The sequence below is a fragment of the Mytilus trossulus genome, chromosome 5 (genome assembly GCF_036588685.1).
Source record: "Mytilus trossulus isolate FHL-02 chromosome 5, PNRI_Mtr1.1.1.hap1, whole genome shotgun sequence".
Taxonomy (NCBI): domain Eukaryota; kingdom Metazoa; phylum Mollusca; class Bivalvia; order Mytilida; family Mytilidae; genus Mytilus; species Mytilus trossulus.
This window is the reverse complement of record NC_086377.1, coordinates 43,339,360-43,366,061: the sequence shown is the minus strand read 5'-3', so window position 1 is coordinate 43,366,061 and position 26,702 is coordinate 43,339,360. Positions and strand designations below refer to the sequence as shown.

At 31.7% G+C, this 26,702-nt stretch overlaps 1 protein-coding gene across 1 annotated transcript; it reads left to right on the top strand.

Annotated features, from left to right (window-relative positions):
* Window positions 1-1,080: 1,080 nt before the first annotated feature.
* LOC134717971 (von Willebrand factor A domain-containing protein 7-like) lies at window positions 1,081-25,579 on the top strand. The gene is made up of 21 exons (XM_063580472.1): window positions 1,081-1,178; window positions 1,819-2,078; window positions 2,609-2,725; window positions 4,057-4,230; window positions 7,545-7,617; window positions 8,079-8,170; window positions 8,542-8,733; window positions 9,430-9,648; window positions 10,019-10,138; window positions 11,542-11,709; window positions 14,539-14,657; window positions 15,353-15,512; window positions 16,017-16,087; window positions 16,715-16,868; window positions 18,006-18,172; window positions 18,966-19,077; window positions 19,652-19,847; window positions 22,345-22,414; window positions 22,904-23,112; window positions 23,747-23,873; window positions 24,857-25,579. Exons 2-21 carry the CDS (start codon window positions 1,850-1,852, stop codon window positions 25,145-25,147), a joined length of 3,060 nt encoding a protein of 1,019 aa, XP_063436542.1. The 5' UTR covers window positions 1,081-1,178; window positions 1,819-1,849; the 3' UTR covers window positions 25,148-25,579.
* Window positions 25,580-26,702: the final 1,123 nt, after the last annotated feature.

The window sequence follows — 26,702 nt, the reverse complement described above, 5'->3', positions numbered from 1 at the left end:
TACATGCACCTGTTGAAGGTTTATGCGCCTATATGTTTGTCGGAAAATGCATTGAAGAAATTCTTCTAATAAAACATTTAAGTGAATAGATATGCAGAATTTCAACAAATATTTTCCACATGCTCCTCAATTTGCAAGAATACCAAGCAATCGAATTGTATTTTTTGTCGTTTGTTTATATGTTACAAATTTGTTTTTCGTTCATTTTTTAACATAAATAAGGCCGTTAGTTTTCTCGTTCGAATTGTTTTACATTGTCTTATCGGGGCCTTTTATAGCTGACTATGCGGTATGGACTTTGCTCATTGTTGAAGGCCGTACGGTGACCTATAGTTGTTAATGTCTGTCATTTTGGTCTTTTGTGGATAGTTGTCTCATTGGCAATCATACCACATCTTCTTTTTTATATGAGCCCTGACGGTTTATCGTTCCAGGACTGGTACTCGCAGAATCATAGTTCAAGACTTAAACTTAGTCTTGATGTACATGTCCAAACTCAAGATACTGCGGTTTAGTTGTAGATGGTTGCCGTCTGCCATAATTTGTTAGGGTTTTTTTCGTTTATATTTTTGCACTAATATTTTTGCATTATTGAGGCTGTAGTTTTTTTCTATTTTGTACTGATTCGCATTTTGTCATTTCGTACTTTGTTGTATGGATCTGTTCGCTATTTGTTGAAGGAAGTACTGTGCCCTATATTTGTTTACATCTACATCCTTTTATTTCTATTGAAAACTTGTCTCAATGGCACCCAATGCCAACTTAATTTCATATGGGAGTAAAACATCTTTAGACACTATTTTACAGTGAATTACAAATATTGATATTTGCAAATGAAAAAATTGGCACGTTCCTTCATTCTTATTTTAATAGCCAATAAGCATTAGCTTCATTGTTGATGTGATTTTAAATATTTGAATCATTACCAATTCAATCACAAACCGGGAAGTCCCAACTTTAAATATGCAAATAATGATCTATATGAATTGCAAAACGACTATTTTAAGTCGGTTTGGGAAATACGGTACGTACAATCTGTGTTTGTTCTTAAGAAACTAATATTTATTCGTTTCTTCTTAAAAAAAGTGAGATTTGGTATTTGAAATTGTTGATATACAAAATTGGAAAAACACTAAATATATGTCGTTTTGTTCACGAGAATTGGTATTAAGCGAATAGTGAGTAAATATCTATTATATATACGTTACAGTGTGAGTGATTGTTTCTTTGGATAAAAATTAATATAGTTACTTTTATCCTTATTTTCTCATTTAATTATCAAACACATCTGATATATTGAAACTACATTGTATCTTATAAGAATTAAGCCTCTGATATAATAAGGATTTACATGATTAAAGGATTTGAAATTTATTCATATAATTTTTCGTGCATAAATGACAGTGCATCATACGACTCTAAAGGCTGGTTGGTATAAATATACATGTTAATTGATTGCTTACGTTTAAAATTGTAATATATTGTATTTCATGTATGTATACCAAGTTGTACTTTAAAATAAAAATATCTATCTATCTATAGTGTAACTTTAACTGAAACTGTTTATTTGTATATTGTTTATCGGTTTGTTCAGTTGTTGTTGTATTTATTTTTGTTCTTTTTTCCCCTATATTTTTGGGGGGTTTCTTTTTAATATTTATGTAAGTAAACACATTTTATAAATATTTTGAAATGGAGATACTGAAAAGAAATATCTTCATTGCATGTATAATAAGCTAATAAAACGTAAAGCTTCATTACTTTAAAAGAAATGTTCATGTGTAGCCGTAATATTATGCAAACATTTCTAATTGCCAGATGGACGACAGTAGCAATACAAATTGAAACGATGGCGGTATACCAGAAACTACTTTTGATTCTAATTATTATCACCTACCCATCCGATGGATTCCCACCAGATGCTCTGACAGGGTCTGCCTCGTATGCCAAACATCATGCAGAAATAACACGTATTTCAATCCGTGTTGCTGTTGGCAAATTTATAAAGGAAAACAATCTGACTGTTGTCGACGACAGCATTGATGTGATAAATTTAGTCGATGTATTCTTTGGAAATGGTAGGTATCACGATTTAGTTTTTGTTTTGATAATTTTATTAAGAGGAGTATTTCAGGATAGTTGAAATTATTATTTTAAACTGAAGCTTAATATCTTGACTCCACTCCATTTTCCTTTGACCAAGGCGGCAATACATTTATATAGCAAACACTTTCCCAGATTTGTTTGATAGCATACATTTTTTGAATTTTTACTACTTACTTTACATGAAGCACATGCTTCTATTGTTAGGTCTTTGCAGATTATTTTACAAGAATTTAATTTATATCGCACTTGATTTGGACTGCTTATAAAATGCAATGGCCGAACATATATTGTAGTTTAGGCGCTTTGACACTAGTAGTTTGGTATCATAAAATTGAGAATGGAAATGGGGAATATGTCAAAAAGACAACAACCCGACCTTAGTTATATATCAATTTATAATACTACCCCATTTAATTTGTTCTCCTTATTTTAATTCATCATAAATTGCTAATGCTGTCTCCTTTTTAATTCTATTAACTAACAAATCTTCGTTTATTTTTAGATAGTGACGGATTGCAAGAGTTCAGTAGACGGGAAGATGAAATAATACAACATGTCAAGAACCAAGAAAGATCTGATAATGCACATATTCATTGCAACTCTGAACAGATACAACTAGGTAAATATCACTTTACAGGTTTTATTTTCAAACGAAACTATGTATGAACGTATGAAAGTATAAGATGATTACTAGTATATATATTTTCTGAAATACAGGGAAAAGACGTTCGACCTTTAAAAAAAACAATAAAAAAACCCAAACAAACTGGTCATATAAAATGATCTCAACTTGTTTATACAGAATGAATGATTTTAACAACATTCGTTTTTGTTTGGTGCTAACTGTTAGAGTGTACTATATTAGTAAGTGTACTGAAAATCCGCTATATAGTACAAAAAAGATAAGAAAATCGCGACACTAAGTTGTTGCAAAATCGGCTAGAATGTGGGAAATTAAGTATCCGCAACAAAATAAATAAGTTAAAAGTACATGATTATGTTTATACACACGTAAGGAGTCTTATGTTAGATAAGAAATATAAGACATTTTTAGCTCACCTGGTCCAAAGGTCCAAGTGAGCTTTTCTCATCACTTGGCGTCCGGCGTCCGTCGTCGTCGTCCGTCATCGTTAACTTTTACAAAAATCTTCTCCTCTGAAACTACTGGCCACATTAATCCAAACTTGGCCACAATCATCTTTGGGGTATCTTGTTTAAAAAAATGTGTCCAGTGACCCGGCCATCAAACCAAGATGGCCGCAACGGCTAAAAATAGAACATAGGGGTAAAATGTAGTTTTTGGCTGATAACTCAAAAACCAAAGCATTTAGGTCAAATCTGAAATGGGGTAATATTGTTTATCAGGTCAAGATCTATTTACCCTGAAATTTTCAGATGAATCAGACAACCCGTTGTTGGGTTGCTGCCCCTGAATTGGTAATTTTATGGAAATTTTGCTGTTTTTGGTTATTATCTTGAATATCATTATAGATAGAGATAAACTGTAAACAGCAATAATGTTCAGCAAAGTAAGATTTACAAATAAGTCAACATGACGGAAATGGTCAATAGACCCCCTAAGGAGTTATTGTCCTTTATAGTCAATTTTATAAATATTTTCATAAAATTTGTAAATTTTAACCAACATTTTCCACTGAAACTACTGGGCCAAGTTCATTATAGATAAAGATAATTGTAAGCAGCAAGAATGTTCAGTAAAGTACTATGTACAAACACATCACCTTACCAAAACACAATTTTGTCATGAATCCATCTGCTACCTTTGTTTAATATTCACATAGACCAAGGTGAGCGACACAGGCTCTTTAGAGCCTCTAGTTATTATTTTTATCATATCCAAACTCAACCATCTGGAATAAATTCGCTCATGATGCTTATTACAAAAAATCTTAAAAAGGTACAACTAATTAGCCTTTTGATCTTTTCCAGCAAATACCCATTTATTACAACTTCGGAAACAGATCGGACAACTAGCGCAAAGTTCTGAACCGGATCTTTTTTTAATACGTGAAATGATTGGACAATGTCTATATACCATTCAGGCATTTTACAGTGGAACAAATTGGGTTGAAATGAACGGCGACACAGTGTATAGAGATTTTGGTAAATATGATGAATATGAAGAATGTAACTCGAGATAAATCTTGTTTGATAATTGTTACCAACTGTTATAAAGATTTTTATGATGGATTGATAAGTGTTTACTGCCACTTTCAGCACTGCTGGCTATTTTGTAACAGCCAGTTTTAATTGGCGGAGGGAGACGAAGTGCCCGGATAGAATACTGACCTTTGGTAGGAAAACTGAAAATCCCAGTAAATTCAGAATTTAGTCCTACCACGTGTGGAAATCGAACTGACAATATCAGTGTTGATAGGCTATTGATACAGTATTTTGACTACTTCGACTACAGGTCACCAATACCCCTCTTTAATAAAGATAGTGTTCATACAAATAATAACAGGCTGCAATAACTGGTATGTAAAAAAGAATCACAAAAAAAAATCGAATGCCGAGGAAATTTTAAAACGAAAAGTCCCGAATCTGATAGCAAAACCAAACACTTTTATTCTTTAAACGAATGGATAACAACTGTCATATCCCTGACTTGGTACAGGCATTTTCTTATGTACAAAACGGTGGATTAAACATGGGTTTATAGCTAGCTAAACCTCTCACTTGTATGACAGTCGCTTAAAATTCATTATATTGACAACGATATGTGAAAAAATATCGTATTCCAATCAAAATATTCGATACAAGACTTGGCAGTTAAATCATATATCTAAATTTTAGTTAAATACAAACAGGTTTTCCTATTTATTACACGCAATATAGTTGAATTTATAATTTGATGAATACTGATTTCTTGTTATATATGACTTGTAATTTAAAAACATGTACCGGTATATGTATATTATCAAAATAATCCAAAATGTTATCGGAAATCGCGGCTAAATTATGACCATGAATGGATTATTGTTGCGTATTTAAATGGATAACTTGAACGAAGTGTTACAAATATACGTGAATCATATTGTTATGTTATGCTAAATTATTGTAACTTATGTCCTAATAATAGACAAAAAAAAGCCAAATTAAAAGAATATAGCATACACTGTGATGCGCTGTATTTAAACAGTATACACTAAAACATAATTACCTTACAATCAAAATGGATAGTATTAAGAATTTGTGATAATAACTTATTTAAACACCTGCCTAATATGGAGTGTCGTGTCGTACATGTACATTTGGCCGCCTGTCTACTGAAGACGGATATTATTTGTCCCAATGTATCCGCAATATGAGGAACTATAAGTAAAATACATAAGAAAAATTTCATGATTTTGAGTAAAAAAACAGTTATTTATGATTATTCCTTTTCTATCATTTGAATCAGTGAAGACGTGAAATCATGAATTTTCTTTGTCTTTTTTTAATGTGGATTTTTTATATTGCAACTGTAGAAAAGTTATCGAAAAACTAACTAATTGTTATTAGCTCACCTGGCCCGAAGGTCTCATCACTTTGCGTCCGGCGTCCGGCGTCGTTGTCCGTCGTCGTCGTCCGTCGTCGTTAACTTTTACAAAAATCTTCTCCTCTGAAACTACTGGGCCAAATTAAACCAAACTTGGCCACAATCATCATTGGGGTATCTAGTTTAAAAAATGTGTGGCGTAACCTGGTCAACCAACCAAGATGGCCGCTATGGCTAAAAAAAGAACATAGGGGTAAAATGTAGTTTTTGGCTTATAACTCTGAAACCAAAAGCATTTAGAGCAAATCTGACAGGAGTGAAATTGTTTATAAGGTCAAGATCTATCTGCCCTCAAATTTTCAGACGAATCGGACAACCAGTTGTTGGGTTGCTGCCCCTGTTTTTAGCTTTTATCTTGAATATTAATATAGATAGAGTTAAACAGCAATAATGTTCTGCAAAGTAAGATCCACAAATAAGTCAACATGACCAAAAAGGTCAGTTGAGCCCTTAAGGAGTTATTGCCCTTTATAGTCAATTTTTAATAATTTTGTAAAATTTTTGTAAATTTTAACAAAATATTTTCCTCTGTACCTAATGGGCCAAGTTCATTATAAATTGAGATAATTGTAAGAAGCAAGAATGTTCAGTAAAGTAAGATCTACAAACACATCACCATCACCAATACACAATGTCATGAATCCATCTGTGTCTTTTGTTTAATATGCACATAGACCAAGGTGAGCGACACAGGCTCTTACGAGCCTATAGTTTGTATATTTCATTACATTAAATTTGTACATTAAGTCACAAACTTTTTTTTTAGCAAATTGCTAATAATTTTTTGACAAATATGCAAGAATAATTATAACAGTTTAAGTCTCTACTCTCTATAAATGTAATTGTATTTTCTCATTTTTAAAATTCTGTTTTTGATAGCAACTTTTTATGTTATAATATTCCCCGATGCTTGAAGTTTGTTGACAATAGAATGACAAAAACGGGCCTTACCGTACCTTATCCTTTCAAAGATTCTTAACTGTTTGAATGCAGTAAATTGAGAAGACGCATTGCTCTAAATTTCAGCATTGTCTTCTTCAGAATGCGACTAAAAAAGTTTTAACTTAATTCAAATGTGCTTATAGTTGTAGCAAATACTGAACGTTGTTGAGTTTTACAATTATATATGAAATTAGGCTTAAAATATGTAAGCAAACATAATAATAAATCTTTTATACAGTGTGAGTTTGTTTTTAAGATGTATCATCTTTTTATGTATCACATTATATTTCTTCTTGCATACTTGTCCAATGACAAAAACAATCAATGAAAGCATAAGCATCAACCATATGGTTTACAAATAATTAAACGAAGGATGATAAATATTTTTTTCCCAGAAAATATTTCATCTTTATTTCAGAAAGATTGTCATTCTTAGTAGATTGTGTATTAAATGGATAGAAGTAAAGTGTACATTAGTAACATAAACTTATGCTTTAATATAGTTATCAAAGGTACCAGGATTACACTTTAGTACGCCAGACGCGCGTTTTGTCTACATAAGACTCATCAGTGACGCTCATATCAAAATATTTATAAAGCCAAACAAGTACAAAGTTGAAGAGCATGAATGATCTAAAATTCCAAAAAGGTGGTGCTTAGTATGGCCAAGGTAATCTATACTTGGGATAAGAAAATCCTTAGTTTTTCGAAAAATTCAAAAGTTTTGTAAACAGGTTATTTATAAAAAATGAGCACATTGTTGATATCCATGTCAACACCGAAGTGCTGACTACTGGGCTGGTGATACCATTAGGGGGGACGAAACGTCCACCAGCAGTGGCATCGACCCAGTGGTGTAAATAGTTATCACAGTCATTCTTGCAAATTCAATGTTCTCATTTACGACCTTCTCTCTTTGTTATTTCTTCAACAGGGGTACCAAATAAGACTTTGATGGCTGTTGCAGATTCTACAGTGGACACGTGTCGTGATTGTGACAATTCCGGGTAAATTAAAACTTTGTTAATCGATGATTCAATTATGTTATTAGCACGTTAACAGAATCCAATGAATTGATAAATTGAATTAAGATGTAGCGATTCAAATAATTTAGTATACCATATTAACAAAATCTTAGTAATTTATGCAAACCATAGTTGCATAAATAACATATTTATATTTCTTAAGTTCACCACATAAATAACATATTTATATTTCTTAAGTTCACCATAACTATAAGCCATGTTTTAGCCAACCGCTTAGTTAAACTTACCTCTGATTTTCACGAAAGAAATCAAATGGTTGAAATGAATAGGATATTTTCAAAATTTGTGTTCAGATTAAATGTACGTAGCCTTTTTCGGTTTACCTTAGAGTTAGGTATTTCTGTCATATTTTTTTTCACTTGTAAAACACAGATATACCAAAAATACGTTGATTGTTTATGATTTATTTGTTTCTTACACAGTTCAGATACAAGCTCCTGCAAGAATAATTTGTTGATAAATAATGCGTTAACAAGCGGATATCAAACAGGTCATGATATTCAACCTCCATATAGTACGTATTATTTTAACAAAACATAATGGTTAAATTTCAAGTTTTTATTTAAATTGCAACACTTTTGGTATATTTATTGAAACATTTCAAAAGTCGAACACATTTCCTCACACAACATCCTTCGACGATCTTATAGTAATAAGAACACAAAACAGAATGAACACAATGTAATCTTTTTTGTTTACAGTTACATGTATTCGATCGTTATTTACCGGAAGGCTGAATTATGAAGATATCTTTTTTTTATTTAGAGTTTATATACCAATCAAAAACAATCAAATAAATTAAAATGTAAAATGTAAAAAAAATCTGATTTGGAGTGTTAACTTAAATTGTCAAATGCATTAAAGTTCAGGTTTTTCTTCTGATAGAAACAAGTGGTGATATTGATAAAGGTAAGTGTGGATTTGGAGGGACCTCCGACACAGAAAATGGACAGAGAACTGCAATAGGTGGAATAAACAAAGACAGACCTGATTCAAAGTATTCGCCACATCATCATTTACATTACCAAGCATTCTTTGCTGCAAGAAAGGCAACAGAGCAGTTTTTGATAGATCCAGGTATTTTTAATTGAGTCAACGAATTTATATATATATTTTTTGTCAAACTCTATTATTGAGGCGTCATAACAATGAAACAATTCAAACTAAAAAATCAAAACTGAGGAATTGAATGACCTCCGATAGGATTGAGAACACCAGAGTCGACAGAATAATCACATTGATTAACAACTCAAATAGATCTAATTGATTGGAATTACATGTCATCTTATATACATATATATATAGAGAGAGAGAGGTCCGTGTTTTCTTGTATAATTATTATCTTAACTGTAACTATATATTAAGACTATATGCGTATCAATATTGTATCATAACAAACGGAAACAGGTAGAAACCCAACAGAGATAAGTCGGAAATAAAAAAAAACACAAGCATAGAAACACTTATTAGCTCATCCTAATTTTTACGGCGATCTTGTTTATTGAGCTCGTTATTCAGCGTTTGTCAATTGTTGCTCTATATAATATTTGTTTTTCGTTGGTTGTTTTGCACATACACCAGGCCGTTAGTTTTCTCGTTTTATCTGTTTTACATGTCTCATTTCGGGACTTTTATAACTGGCTATGCGTTAATGGTTTAGTTCATTATTATAAGTATAAGTCTCCGTTTTGAACTTTCAATATTTGAAGGCCTGAATTGTCTGTAGAATAGGTAATTCTCCTCAAAGATAATTTAGCATTTCTTTTTTTGTAGAAATTGGAATTATCAATGAGTTAGAAAATGACTTATTTGCTGAAGTGTTTAACTTGAAAGAAAAACATAAGGCGTCGTTTGCCTTTGTAATTGATGACACCGGCTCTATGAGCGATAACATTGATAAAGTTCAAGATGCATGCGTAGACATAATTACAGACGTTTTAGATTCGACGAATGAACCAATTGATTATATTTTGGTTACATTCAACGACCCGAGTAAGTATGAATAAAATGTATTATATCGCAATTTATATGGAACTGTTTTCGTTGACTTATATTACAAGCTGTAATGTGCAATGTCTTTTTATCATGCATCATTGAGTAATTGAAGTCGATCATCCTATAACTACAGTTTGAATACAGTTCTGGTATTCCTTACATAAGGATAAAATGAGCATTCTAAATAAGAGGCGATAGAAGTTTTCTTGATGTAAAGTAAAATGTCAGGTAAAGGAAAAATGACACACTAAGAACAAAACTCTTTCAAAAGGATCAATTTCAATCGAAGTGCCATGTAATTTATAAAAGTCTAATATCAATAACTGCTAAAGGTGACATTTTCAAGAATAATTTTATTCTTTCCTAGCTGAGCATATTCATCGTTTGACCACAACAAATGGACTCGAGATGATTGAAACATTAGAATCGCTTTCCGTGAGTGGAGGGGATGACTGTCCTGAATATGCTATGAGTGGAATGCTGAAAGGTAAAAAATATGCCTTTAAAGTACATTATGTATATTTAAAGTCTAAATACCTGCTTTTTATTAAAATATTTTCGGTTTCAAGGTGTGTATATGAACCCGAGAGATACAAAAAACCTCCGTTGCTATGACAATAGAGAAAAACAGTAAAAACAAAACAAAACAATTTATCACAAAAAGCGGTCCATAAAATATACACATACACTTAAGATCGAGTAGCACTTGCCCTATACAATTACGGGTATGAACACCGCAAATATTAAAGAGTAAGAAATTCCAATTCCACATGGATACCTATCATGTTGAGCATATCAAACTCACTTGTGGGATTAGCCGCATTGGATGATGTTCCAATCTTAGGTTTTTTGTCAAAGATAATCAAAAATGACCACCAAATGAATTTGGAGCATTAAAACTTTTGACAACATCCTTACATCTCTACCATTTGAAATCTTTGGTTGACCACCTTCCTTACCAGCACAAAATTACTTATAATCCACTATCCTTCAACCAGGCAGCGTATTTCACTCAATATGAATGTTTAATCCATCTATTGGTTATATCTAAGAAAGTATTTAGGAAAAATATCTTATGATCCCATATAACCTGTTATGAGTCACCAGTGCATTCTGACACGATTAACACCATATGTGTACATACACTACTTTACCAAAAAATAAACTTCAGTCGATAGGTTTTATTTACATTGGCTGTTAACAATGTTAGGTATCGGTGTAAAATAAGCCACTTCACGCAAAAAAGTTACTACTGCTTGTTTGCAGGAAACGTTGTTGATTTTTTATATACTATTTTTAAAAATCGATATTTGTGTATTAAAGTAAGTGGATAATCAATTGCTATACGAAACAATGCGACACTGAACCAAAATATATGCATTTATGACAGTATACAATGATATATAGAAAAAGGGCAACAAATTCACCATCAATATTCATGCTTGAAGAAACGAATAGTCAAATGTCAGGGAAAATGCAAAACAAGATTTAGTCTAGGATTTTGAAATTGAAATGAAAGTTTATCATTTTAACATTATAATTCAAGTTCAAGTTATCAAAGATTATTGCATCAACAATCTTTTAATATGATTCGAATCGTTGCACCATTTTATTGTATATATGTCGGCTTTGTAAGCGATATCTCTATTCGCACTGCTACATAAGAGAGCCTAGTAAATTAGATTTAAAGAAGGGGATGCAAGAACTGATATATAAAGATGATAGCCCTATTTTGAAGAATATAAATTCAATTATAATATTAAAGTGTTGTTGGACATAGAATTTCTTGTAAATGTGTGTAATTGATAGGTTGACATGTTTGAATTATTTGTATTAAATACTTTTTAAAGTTCGATGTAATATTTGATTTTAATTGTATGTTCATTCCAGGTATTGAACTGTGTAGAGAAAATTCTATACTGTTTTCCTATACAGACGCATCTGCAAAAGATGAAAGTAACAGACAAGCAGTTATCGATGCTGCAATTGCCAAAAATATTAAGCTCAGTATTTTTGCAGAGGGCAATTTGTGTGGTAAACGCAAAAGGAGAGAAGCAGGTAACTCACGGAAGAAACTCTTTTCAACAATTTCAATATTTTTCTTCATCAGAACTGGGAAACACTAGACATTTATCAATTGAAACCTTAAACTCAACCGCATTCAAAAAGTATTAAATGACGAGATATTAAGGACGATCGCTGCTCTTGCTTGTAACTTTTTTTGACAAATTTTCGGAATCCTCCTGTTATATCCAGAACAGTGTCATTGAACATTGCCCGATAACAAACATTTTTTCAAAAATTAATAATATGTAGTTTAAGGGTTACTTTAGTAAATCTAATAGAATCCTTGTTCATAGTTTATTTTTTAAAGAAAACATTTTCTACTTTATTACTTCTGTGTTTAAACGCCACATTTAGGCACTGCTTTCTGACTATTGCGTGGCAGCCAGTTTTTATTGGTGGATGAAGCCGGAGTGCCTGGAGATAACCACCGACCTTGGATAGTAAATTTAAGAAAAAAAAGTGCTGATGTGAAACGAAAAAATCTCGAGAAACTCATTTATCGCCAAAATTTCAATGCCTAACACAAAAATACATTAAAACGGAGAAGCATTTTGTTTGATTGTATTTTGGTTCCTATATCAATTATTTTTTTTTTTTTTCAAAACAGCGTAGCGAACATCCAGAAGCTTAAAACATGAACAAAACACAGATAAGGCAGACAACTTGCTGACTTTTTATATAGATATTTTGTGTATTTTATATGACATAAAGTGGATGTCGACATAACTGAAGTGTAACAAAATAAAAAAAGATAAATCAAAATATACGACAAAATAAACAAATTCAATTTTTCTATATCACATTCATAACTGATTTCAACGGCAATTTTCCTTTTGCCGCATCTAACGGGGGTGTAAAATTCATTACTTGTAAGCTATGTTATAACATGCTTTACTTTACTGAATCTAAATAAAATGAAGGCAACCTTGTTTTAACAGACATACATGAGTTATAAAGTGTCACAGATACCTCATATTTTGAATACTTTTTAAATTTATTTATAGGCGATGTAAGCATCTTATCTGTAAATAAAATGAAAGGAATATTTTTAGACACGATTTATTGCCTTACCATTTAATGGAATGTCGTTAATCAATCTCAACTCTGAACAATGCAAGGCAATTGCTGTAGTTGCTTCCAATAGGTGCCACTAAATTTCCGTCCTGCCTTCCAAATTCTGGTTAAGCTGTAACCGATATTTCATTTCAAGCCAACATTCACCCGGTTGGTAGTTGCATTTATAAAGTTTCTCACTGTTTGGTTTAGTTTTACGACATGTGGTTTGACATGCTAAGGTGTTTTGAGGCTCATATAGCAAATCATTAGTTTGACATTTCTAATATGTTGTATGTAATGTGTAATCTACGGATTAAATGCAATCTCTGTTTAATATAAAAGCAAAACCTTGTTAATAAATATCCCTAGTCAACTTCTCAAATAATACACAAAAGTTTATATTATAGGACTGACGTTGTTTATCATCTTATTTATTTGATATAGTGTTCTTTTTTGTTATGTAAAGGATTAATTTTTACTGTTTAGTGTATACAACAAATGTATTTGGTAATATCCATTATACATCCTGTATTTGTTTTGTTATGCTATGGCAATGTTTTGTATTTTTGTCTTTTTTTCATAAAGTGCTTTGACGATAATTCATTTTTTTTCATTTCTTTTTCATTTCATTTTATTTCATTTATTTGGGCCAGGTGAACTTTTCTCATCACTTGGCGTCCGTCGTCCGTCGTCGTCCGTCGTCGTTAACTTTTACAAAAATCTTCTCCTCTGAAACTACTGGGCCAAATTAGACAAAACTTGGCCACAATCATCATTGGGTTATCTAGTTTGAAAAATGTGTGGAGTGACACAGCCAACCAACCAAGATGGCCGCTATGGCTAAAATAGAAGATAGGGTAAAATGTAGATTTTGCTCATAACTCTGAAACCAAAACATTTAGAGCAAATCTGACACGCGGTGAAATTGTTTATTAAGTCAAGATCTATCTCCCCTGAAATTTTCAGATGAATCGGACAACCGGTTGTTGGATTGCTGCCCCTGATTTGGTAATTTTAAGGAAATTTTGCGGTTTTTGGTTATCATCTTGAATATTTTTATAGATAGAGATAAACTGTAAACAGCAATAATTTTCAGCAAAGTAAGATCTACAAATAAGTCAACATGACCAAAATTGGCAGTTGACCCCTTTAGGAGTTATTGCACTGTATTATCAATTTTTAACAATTTTCATAAATTTTGTAAACTTTTGTATATTTTTACCAAATAATTTCCTCTGTTACTATTAGGCCAAGTTCATTATAGATAGATATAATTGTAAGTAGCAAGAACGTTCAGTAAAGTATAAGAACTTCAAGCACATCACCATCACCGAAACACAATTTTGTCATGAATCCTTCTGTGTCCTTTGTTTAACATGCACATAGACCAAGGTGAGCGACACAGGCTCTTAAGAGCCTCTAGTTTGTTGTAGACATATTTGTTTGTTATTATAGTGATGAGGGTATAACACAATGTTGACTTTTTTTAAAAATTGTTTTGCAAATGTCTATCAGTACGCACTATGTTTCGAAAAAGTATCAGTTTATAAAGGATACGGATTATGAAAAAAAAAACTATGAAATATGCATATCATTCACTATTAACAAATAAACAAAATATTATTGTAATTGGACTTTCTCTTAATGTATTAAGCACGATTCGTTCTTTTGAAACATACAACTACATTGAAAAATTTGCAATGATTCACCTACAATAAGTTAACCATGATTATATAGTCTTCATACATACATGCTTTTATTTAGGTCGATGGAAGCGAGCAACAGGATCTGATGTGTATTATGAAATTGCCGAGGCTACAGGCGGAAAAGTTTACCAGATCAGTACATCAGAAATAGCTGACGTCATGAAACATATCACACAGGTAGGAAAAAAGCAAAAAGTCCAACGTTGATTTAAGGACTAAAATCATGACTTGGTTGTTACTTTTTGTCATACGAGTCTGCGTGTGAATAAAAACGTTGGTATGCAACGAAATATAATTCTTTACATTATTTGAAAATTTCTTGCGTCGAATTTAGTAGGAAACTTTTATAACAAATTAACTTAATTCTACAAACAAAAAATCTTTGGAATCTTGATTCCTGAGGGAAACTCATCAGCTCGACGGATATTGTTAATTTTAACACAGTTGAAGAATGCCACCATGAGATAAAAAAAATATATATGTAATTCTGGACAATTACACTTTGGTTGACCTATACAGTGTTTCTATGTGTAATCTTACTACCGATACGTTATTTCTGCGGTTTACGATATTTTGATATTAACTGAATAGCGTCTTCAATTGTTTGTGTATCGATTGAAAGAGTGTTGTCTATCAAATTCATTGTTGTTTGAGATCATACAACTAGATGAAACTGTGAACCTCAGAAAAACATAATGGTAAACATAAAATTTTTGGTTAAGGAGAATGTTTATGATGTTCGTGGAATATATAACGTGTCGATTTTAGGCCTTATGTCTCATTACATGTTGGAAATGTTTATGTTTACTGAAAGTTATTAATCAAATTTTGTTTAAGAACTTGTTTGTTAGCTATCTGAATATGTTTTTCAGGAGCTCTTACCGTCGGCAACAGCTGTGATTAATGTTTTAAACCTCGATGCTACTGCGGATGATTTTGTTACCTTTCCTGTTGACAATATGATAACTAATTTGAAAGTAACTATACTTGGAGCCGCTTCTACCACTGAAGTTGATGTACACTCCCCTCTTGGTATGTTATAGTGTGATTGAATTTGGTTCACTCAATAAATTAGGTGAACCTTTACCATTTCCCAACAACTGGTGAAAATTCCCTGCTTAAAATCTCGTACAGACATTGTACTAAAATGAAACAATTTGTATTTGTGTTAACATTATAGCACACAAAGGGCGAAATATACCAAAAGGATATTCAAACGTATAGAATATAAAGAAACTGACAATGCCTAGATAAAAAAAGAATGATGGCCAAAATGTTTTAAATCAGAAAAAAACCATCTTAAAAAAGTCTACAGAATATTAAAGGTCATCACTTGACATGCAGACTCTCTTTTATCTTTAATAAGAATGAGTAAATATTTGCTGACTTCAGAAAAAGAATAAAATGCTTATATGTTTATATATTTAATAATGCAATTACGAATTCTTCTGTTTTGAAAAGTTACCAACTTCATGATAAATGTTAAAAGTTTATGTTACTTGTATTTTATTTTGATAACATTCATGATAATTTCAGGATCAGTAATGACAAGTTCAAGTACAAATGTTTTATTTGAAAACCCAAACAAAGTAGTTGTTACAGTGGCGGTAAGAATTTAATCTACAATATAAACATGTTAAACAAATACGCAATAAATACGTTCACATTCAGAATTAAGATAATTTCAATCAGTATCGAAAATATGTTTGGACGATCTATAAATAATAATACTGCATTATCATTACCTTACATTCCATAGACAAACTAAAATGTTATAGTTATATGTTCGATCAATTTAAGAAGAAACATGAAACAATCTTAAAGTTTTTCTATTAATTTAATCAGTACATTACTATTTGGAAATGAATGTGATTAATATGAGCAAACTCTTCTTGAATTAAACCAAATAAACAAATTATTCAGAATCTGTCCATTAGCTGCAACTATCGGGTTTCTGTTTTACTCTCATTTTCTATGAACCTTTCACTGTATGCTAACTATTCTTTAACTTGGTTGCAAAGCTTATAGTGATACTATACTAGTATATAATGGAGAGCTTGTACACCATCATATACGTGTCTTGTTGAGTTCGTAGTCTCCATTTTGCTAAAAATATTTCCGTCTTAACTTCTTAACTTAAATAATACCATGATAATCTACATATAAGTGTAATATCTAGAAATATGGTCAAATGAGGAATAAAAATACACACAATCCTTTTTTTATGTTTTAAGAACCCAACATCTGGTATGTACACTCTGTTCAGAACAGGAAATAGCCACTGGAGTGTTAATGTAACTGCCCAGTCCGCAATAGACTTTGATTATACCATTACAGAAGAAGCAAATGACGGATACTTGTACAAAATAGTAGGAAATCCTATCATAGGTTTGTTATAACTTCTTGAATTCTTGTTTCAATGTTTTAACTTCATTGTAGCTAAACCGTTATAATGGAAATTCAATTGAAGTTTATGTAACATATTCAGTTGATATGGCACAACTGTATTATTATAAGATTTTATCACATACTTAATAATGGTATAAATGTACCTAATGAGAAAACCTATTTGTACATATACTTATTCATTAACTTTAAAGAATTGCCTAAGCCGTGTGAAATTGGATAATGAGAAAATATATGAATCAGGAAAATAACTTTGCAAAACAAATATTACAACAAAAGCATTTGTTAAAGTTTTAAAATAGTCTCTGTCCGTATGTTTTCTGTTAAGGTATATCATTTAAAAAAAAATTAACATGTTAGTTTTCAAAAAGACTCCTTATCAGCCCATGGTCAAAATCGTCTCTCGAGCCTGTCGGCTCTAGGTCTGATAAGTGGTCTGATGTGAAAAAATTGCCATGTTATGTTATATCTACTTGAGAATAAGTTTGATTTCTCTTAAACCAGACAATCTACGATCCGCAAATTGTTGTTAAAAGGATTTAGTAACTGCAATCAGAAATATCCAAATGATTGAGCACATCATTTACCGACTGCGGAACAAAAGTAAATAACTGTATATGTAACAAAAAGAAAAATCACAAAAATACTGAACTCCGAGGAAAATGCAATGGGAAAGTCCCTAACCACATGGCAAAATCAAATGCTAAACAAAACAAATCAAACGAATGGACAACAACTGTCACACTCCTGACTTGGTACAGGCATTTTCAAATGTAGAAATTTGTGGATTGAACCTGGTTTTATAGCGAGAAACCTCTCACATGTACGACAGTCTCATCAAATTCCGTTATATTTACAATGATGCGTGAACAAAACAGACATAATAAATAAAATAGTCAAAATATGGGAACAGCAGTCATCACTGTGTTATAATCTTAAAATAAATAATTTTACAAAAAAACACAAAAGCATCTATCAGATTAAAAACACATTCAGGTGTCTGACGACAAAAAATTTACGTCACATAAGAAGTCATTTTGTCGTTTAATGTTTATTAAAATAAAAAGAAGAGTATTCAGATTTGCATGATTTGATAGAATAGATATTGTTCCGTTGCAGGCGAAACATATACAATTTTTCTAACAGTTTATAACTTACCAGAGAATGCCACAGCTACAACAATGCAACTTACAGAAGGTTCAGGAAGTGAAAAACATTTCAATTTAACACAAATGACATCTGATTTTGTTTCGATGTATTTTTGTTCCGCAAGTCTAATATCAGAGGTAAAGGAATTTACAAATCAATATTTTTGTAGGATTTGCATGTATTCAAATACTTAAATATGATTGGTCTGTTAGAATTTTATTTGTTTTGTTAACTTTATTATCAGGTAACTTTTGTAACCGTTGTAAACCTTCTTAATTTCCCTGTAATATATTCAAGCGCGACAGATATTTATGGAATACTTGGGTTCCATCAAAGCTGACATTTAAGGAAAACACTACAACACATAATTATATTGATCGAATATTATAAGGATCAAACACATTGTTTAGAAAACGTGGCCGATGCATACTCACACTGAATAACATTCTTGCAGTTTTGTTTTTAACAACAGTTCAGTTAACACATCAATTACCTTTAAGAAAATTGTGTTTAATTCAATAGCATTTCAAGATTCTTCTTACCTAATTGAACATCAACAATTAATGTGAAATTTGTATAGTTGGTCTAAACATAGACTTGTTTCTCAAACTCAGGATTAATGATTTCTAATGTATCCTTTTTCGGTGAAGAACGATGTTCTAATATTTCCCCGATGGTATAATGTTTTTGAAGATCTTCCTTAGTTCTATCAGTAAATTTTTGTCTCACTGTTTTAGCAGACGAATTTCATGCATGCCTGTTAAGACATCCTACGTTTAATGCATGCATACGTAAAAAAGACATGCTGAACATTTGCCGGTAAGGGAGTCAACTCACGACGCGAAACAACCACGTATAGTTAGAACACATTAGTAGAGAAATATAATCAATATTTAATCAAGTAAAAGAAAAAAAATCATTATTATCCAGGTGTATCAAATCAGTATCTATGGAACAGACGACAATGGGACCACATGGATGAGAACGTCACCTAACACGATATCGCCAGTAAATGTCAAACTAGCCCTTTCTTCAACAGCTGGTATGTATCATGTAGGCATTGATTTTCTAAAACTAAAAAAAAAACATCCAGCATGCAGGAAATATTATAGTTAACATTATCAAAGACAGTTTTTAACTGTTGGGATACACATAGGAATGTTTGGCAATTATCCAACTTTGGAAGACGTCCAATTGAAACAAAGATAATCAAGACGAAAATAAAATAAAATAATGTATGGAAAATAAAGCAGCAATATCCAAAATATTTTGTAGTAAATAATAGACATACAAAGACGTGGTATGATTGTCAAGAGAAAATTCTAGATTTCCACAAGAAACCACTTGATTTAGAAGTTAATATCTATATATCACCGTATTGCATTCAACAATGAGCATAACCAATACCGTATTATTGTAAGTTATAAAAGTCACCGGAATGACAATTGTAGAACAATTTAAACGATGAAATAAAATGTTTGATTAACGTACAACATAAACAAAGCAATAAAAAAAATGTTTTGATAAACAGCATTAGATGACATCAAATGAGTTACAAGCTATAGTCATTATTTGATATAACAAGTTTACATTACAATGCAATATCACTTTTACAGACCTGTATGTGAATACGATTGGAAATGTTTCCTACATTATTGATAACAAAGGAACAACAAACGAAACATTTACAGCTAGACTTACGGATAATAGAGGATTGCTGATAGGCCAGACACATTTTTATGAAATCATTGCCAGTAATGAATCTACAGAAATCATGTTTCAGTTACAGGGTTCAAGTTCATTTAGCACCGTGTAAGTCTAATTAATTAAAAATAATAACAGCGAATGTAATTACGTAATAGTAAAACAGACTGCATAAATTACCGAAAATTACTCATCCGAAAATATTGAAAAACAACAAAAGCCGAACACATTGCCAGTTAGCACATGGTATTTAGCACATATCAAATTATAATTGTCTGAATAGGTTTAAGAAGATGTCGTATGAGTGCCAATGGGACAACTCTCCATCTAAGTCACAATTTATAAAAGTAAACCATAATAGGTATTCAACACGGAGCCTTGGTTCACATCTAACCTGTTTTTCGTGCGAATCAGCCTTCCATTTTGCATATTTGTCTTTTAAATAATTCCATTAATAACTACTAGCATTAAAGTTTATTTTATCTACATTGTCAAACTGAATGGAGGTATGAACCAATTTTAAGTTCAACATGGTATAAATACAGTAAAGCTCTCATGCATCTTGCATATTTCCGTATGAAAATTATTCATTATCTCTCGCCACTGATGTTGTGCCCGTCTTGTATTGACGAAACAATATTTCCCGGGCTTGTATTTCCTATGATGATTTTCCTGATACAGGGTTGCTACTCACAAAGAAGCTATTGAACCAAGACTTTTAAAAGGTGAATTTGAAATTATCCCTTCGTAAACTTTACGGACGTCATCACGAGTTGATTGACCGTTATGGAATAACCGTTTCACAGATGGTATCGGATATGTTCCTTATACCGTAGCTACAATCCCCTGTCCTTTTCACGAATATGACCTACCGAATTAGAATATTTACCGGGTTTGTTATCACATAAGCAACACGACTGGTGCCACATGTGGAGCAGGATCTGCTTACCCGTCCGGAGAACATGAGATCACCCCAAGTTTTTTGGTGGGGTTCGTTTTGCTTATTCTTTGGCTTTCTATGTTGTGTCTTATGTACTATTATTTGTCTGCTTTTCTTTTTCTTTTTTAGCCATGGCGTTGTCAGTTTAATTTCTTACGATGAGTTTGACTGTTCCTCTTGTGTCTATCGCCCCTCTATTGCAACGTTTTGTCTTATACGAACATAGTTAGGCAGTAACCAATCCTGCAATGTGTAGTCATGTAAACATCTCTAAGTATTATAATATAACCCCTTTCGTTATGTAAGGAACATAAAAGACTTCAACACCAACAATCTGGAACTTATTAAGTACCTCAATTATTTTTACAAAATTATTGGTCGATTTGATGGTATTAATGCTTCAGTTAATGTGCACATTGTATAGTTATATTTTTAAAATGATTGTAAAATATAAGTATGGTATAGAACATTTTATTGTTGCTTGTAAACAAATGTTGCCCCCTAAGAACCCAGCGCTGTGGATATGTATATCTGTCATATAAAAGAGAAAGATTTATAGCTATGTTATGGTGACTTGGGCGTCTTAAATAAAATCCACAGTAGTTTTTAATTATTTATCATGCATTTTTCCAAAATATAATAAACGCTACAGGTTGTTCAAAGTTGTCAGAGTCTGTATATATTAAGCATGGAAAATCCAATTTTGAGTGATAAAAAGAAGACTAAACCATCGAATTTTAAAATAAAATGTGAGAAGACAGCTTAGATAACATGATTTCAGATAAGAAGAAGAAAAAAAAATGGAGTAGCCGAACTTGTTTTCTTGTTACATAATAAAATATTCACAACACTTTCTATAATAAAATTATTTTATCTGCGTAATCATCTCTACTATCTGATTTATCTCCCCTTATTTGGCAAAGTTGATAAAAAAATTAATCAAACACACACATATGGTGTTTTGTTTTAAAACAAATGTCTTAAATATGATAAAACACATGAGTTTCTATATTTACATAAAAAGTATTACATACAGTATATTTTGTCAGCTGGTTGTCCGGCTGACCAGTAGAAATATGTCGATAAAAATCACTGATTGCATCGCAATCTCCGTTTGTTTACAAAACAATTTACCTGTAAAGTCAATTACACGGTACTGGGGGGTATTACAATTGATCAAGTTAATTAATATTTCGGGTGAGCGTCCTTCACAACAATATAAAATGTGGAAATATTTGGAAAGAGTTAAACCGCCGGACAAAAAAATAAAAGATAACTGAAAACCAAAAGATCGAAATAAAGTATACGAAAGTGACAAAAGGAAGCGCAAATACCAAAAAATCATGGGAAAAAGATCGTGAATGGTTGCATTATATAGTAGATTGGAATTTAATGAACTGTACAATATGTGAAAAATGTGCAGGACCAGTAGATTTGGAGCCGGACCAGTAGAGTTTTCAGTCCACTGGTCCGGCTGGCTAGTACACAAAGAAGTTAAATTCGACCCCTGCATACTACTATTAAAATTAAAAAGACCAAGTGTAGTCTGCTACTAAAAATTCAAAAAGAAGGAAGACACCGGAGCCACCTTAACAAATCTAAGGGTGGAGATATTGTTTCCTTAATATAAAGCATATGTGATATACATTTGTATTTCTTTTCTAGGACATATACTATATCTGTAACGAGATCTGGCTCAACAAATACACTTCAACAAGAAAGCAAAACACTATATGTAAGTTTCTGAACAGAGTACAATTAAGTACAAATAGAATCCTTACAACAACTCTTTGACGGAGAGCATGTGGTCTGTTGTCAGTGAGATCTTGCCGTCGATTTACAGTCCTTCGTCCAGTTCGCAGACCAAACACAAACATACCATGGTTCTAATTGTTTTGAACATTTTGTAACTGGACGTCAAACAAGCAAAATAACATAAAGTATATATTGATTGGGGAAAATTGTATCTAGCTAAATAAATTCTCGTCTATGTGTGTACCTTGAATTTCATTAGTCTTTTTGTATTTTTCTATAGTGTCTCCGTGATCTAAATGTTTATATTCTATAATATTTCTTAAATCTAGATAGACATTTTATGACGGTCAAAAATAAAATATTGAATATTTTACATTAATCTAGTGTATCCAAAACTAAATTTAAAAATTTAAAGCAATACTAGTAACTATGTTAATTTAAACATTTTCATTGACTATTGTCTTCTTAGATAAGTCCAGATATTCCACCAATGTGCAGTGTTGACACTTTGAATGGACAGTGTGACAATAACTATGGTAACGGTACCTGCTTGGACAGTACATGGACTGGTCAAGCAACAATAACATTTACTACAGATCTCCAGTCTGTCACAGGATCTAATGGTATGAATGTGGACATGAGCAGTGTACTATCATCGCCATCAGTAGTAACTGTGAGGTAAATACTGTAATTCAGAAACTATTATTATTTTGTAGTAATGCAAATAATATGATTATTGAAAAAATAAAAATTAGTTTACATTTTGATATCTGATACTTGAATATGAATGCAGAAAGACCTGAATTCGCAATATGTAATCGCGCATTATTGTCCATTCTTTGAAAACTACAATAATAAAAGTATGCAATAATTTCTGAATTCACAGTTATATCTAACTATACTTTTAGCCTACACCTCTCGCTATTGGATCTTGTCGGTGTGTTTCATATTTAAAAGATGTCAATAACAAAACCCGAATAATTTGAGATATTTTATGATTAGATGAAAATATATATTTTGCAACAAAAACAAGAATTGTCAAACGTGACGTTACAATAAAACATGTGCCTATAACACAAATATTGACAGAACGTGCAGAAACGTTGATGTACGCTGAATTTTCGTAGTTTCTTCAATCTTTTCTTATTGTTATCTTTTTTTTGCATGTTAACTGCATGTATCTATCAATTTATTGCATGCACATATATATATATATATATATTTGATTGTGTCTTTCTAATATATATATACGGATAGTTTCAACTAACTCTCAATTGTCAAAGTTTACAATTATTTGAAAAATATATTTCAGTGGCACCTGTTGTACACCATCGACATACTTAACTATAATTGACAAAACTAATAATTTTGTCCGATGCCATTTCTTCCTTGGAGACGTGATCTATATAGATGATTCTAAATCTGTATTGTCGACAGCTGTAAGTCATGGACGTATTTTACTTTAAATTATTTTTAACAAATTTACAAAACACACTTTCTTAATTATCTCGAAACAGTGTTCTGATCCGGTTCGGGTGTATCAAGCTCAATGGTACCAAATAGTCCTATCAAAGGTGCCATGTTTTTAATTTAAAACCCGAAACGCACGTTTTGTCTATATCCTACTCATCAGCAATGCTGACGTCAAAATAGTTAGAAAGCCAAACAAGTACAAAATTAAAGAGCATTGATGACCCGAAATTCTTAAAAGACTTAAAATATAAATGGTATTTGGCGTTTTTTAAGCACGTGTCTTTCGGGAACACAACAAAGACTACGTTGCTCGGTTTCGGAACAATATGTCTAGGTGGATCAACATGTTTTTGTAGATTGTTACAATATTAGCTAACACATTATAAATCAGTGCGTCGATTTTATATCACAGAGGATATGACAGGGGTTGTTTCTCATAATAGGTTGTCATTCTGATATCTCGATATGTTAATTCCACAGAATGTTTATTAATCACCCATTTAATTAATGAATCAATCACGTTAATATGAAAACTTTATCTTAGACTGTAAATTTTAATTGCAAAAATATACCCTCATGTAAGTTTGCTCTTTATATCAGACTACTATTACAAAACGCAAAAAACAGCGAAATAATCGATTTCTTAAGACCATTCTATCTTAAAATGTCCTGTACCAAGTCAGGAAAATGGCAGTTGTAATCTAATAGTTAGTTTATGTGTGTGTTAAATTGTTGTTTATTTTTTCGCTGCATTTGGATGTTTCTGTTGTTTCTTTGTTTTCCTCTTATAAATGATGCGATTTCCTCGGTTTTAGTTTGTAACCCGGATTTATTTTCTCTCAATCGATGTATGACTTTCGAACAGTGCTATACTATTGTTGCCTTTATCTAAACCTTTACTACAATCACATCTTTACTATGGCTTACGCTTCTTTTTATACATTTACAGGAACAGATAGCAGTAGGTGTCATAGCAGGAATAGTTGTGGCCTGTTTACTGGCAACAGTGACATTTGTTATAGTCGTCTATCGCAAAGGTGTGAAACCAAAGCTAAATGCCATGAAGGTTGATAATCTGAATAGAGAGGCTGTAAAGACTTTTCCTATGAAAAAGGAAAACTCCTCAAAACAACTATTTTGTGATGACTTTATGACTTTGAAATGTGACTTTAAAAGTCAACCACCACGAGATACCCATTTTCCACATGACTTAGAATTGGAAATAAATGATTTTCAATAAGGCTTAGTATTACCAAAATGTTTATCTAATGATGAAATGCAACTAAACTTGGTTCTTCTTTTATGTATTTGACATAAACTGAATATTGTATTTATGTGTGTCTGATAGATTTACAACAGTTTTAACATATGTTCTTGTAGTTAAGGGAAAACTATTTGACGTATTACGGAACATAGAAGTCCAGTTCAATTTTTATACTTGCGTTTTTGTTCTTTAGAGGTGTCATCAAAATATTGAAACATTTCAATAATTGATTAAATATTGAAAAGTTATACTGTATACGGTTCAATGGTACTTAATTCATGTTTATATATTATTTTATAGAATATTATTCCGACATTTAGACAAAGATAGTACAGAAAAAAAATCTGCATTTAGAATCATTTTATCGAGTACAGTTTCAAAATTAATGTAACAATGTCATTTCATCAATTAAAACACATTTTATATACTACAACTATTCTTCTCTACTTTGCTATTTGTTGCCGTTTTTGAGAAGTTTCAGGTTCCATTTCGTCAGGTTGAAGATTGTTACTAATTCCGCAGGCATATAATTCTGCAGGGGTATCATCATTTTTACTGCAGAGGATATCCGTGATCTGGGATACCAGAAATTGCCGTGATTCGGTTTCTTTTCTTTCGCACACATCGAGCTCGGAAGTGAATGTAACAGTTTATTAGGTCCATAGCGATTAAAAAAAAAGTCGGCAATCCCATAAAAATTATGCAGCCCCATCCTATTGGTTGTGAAGATTTTCGCTTGTTTACCGATGAGATTTTCTTTCGTATTTCCTTCGTTACAGTTTTCTTGTCTACTGAGATCTCCGATTTTATATTCTTATTGAAATCTTCTAAAACCTTTTCCTTGACCTCAGAGTGTTTTATATTCTTTCCGTCAAGGTTGTGCCATTTTGTATTAATAAACCTCTTTGGGCATTTACATAACAGTCTCCGTGGTCTCATCCCTAAATTAACAAAATTAACTGAATTTATTTTTGTAATATTTTATTCGTTAACGTATATAGAAAAATATCTAAACAATGTTTTTTAATGTATCATTTATATGCGTCAGTGAACAGTCAGTTTAGATGATCAAAAGGTCTAAATCGTACTTGTTAGTTGATAATTCTTTCTGATAATATAGAAACGAATTTGTAGAAACGCTAATATTACACTGTAAGTCATACCATTCAGATTTTACAATTTGTTCCGCATTGATGTGAACTTAGCCATTCAGTCACAGGATTTAAAGCCTTTTTAGGTTGATCTTCAATACAAAAACTAATAAAAGTAAGGAAAAAGTTAAGGATCCTGTAATTCAGTGGTTGTCGTTTGTTTATGTGTTACATATTTGTTTTTCGTTCATTTTTTTTCAAATAAAAATGGCCGTTAGATTTCTCGTTTGAATTGTTTTACATTGTTATTTCGGGGCCTTTTATAGCTGACTATGTGTAATGAGTTTGACTCATAGTTGAAGGCCGCACGATGACCGATATTTGTTAATTTCTTTGTCAGTTGGTCTCTTGTGAAAAGTTGTCTTAATGGCAGTCATACT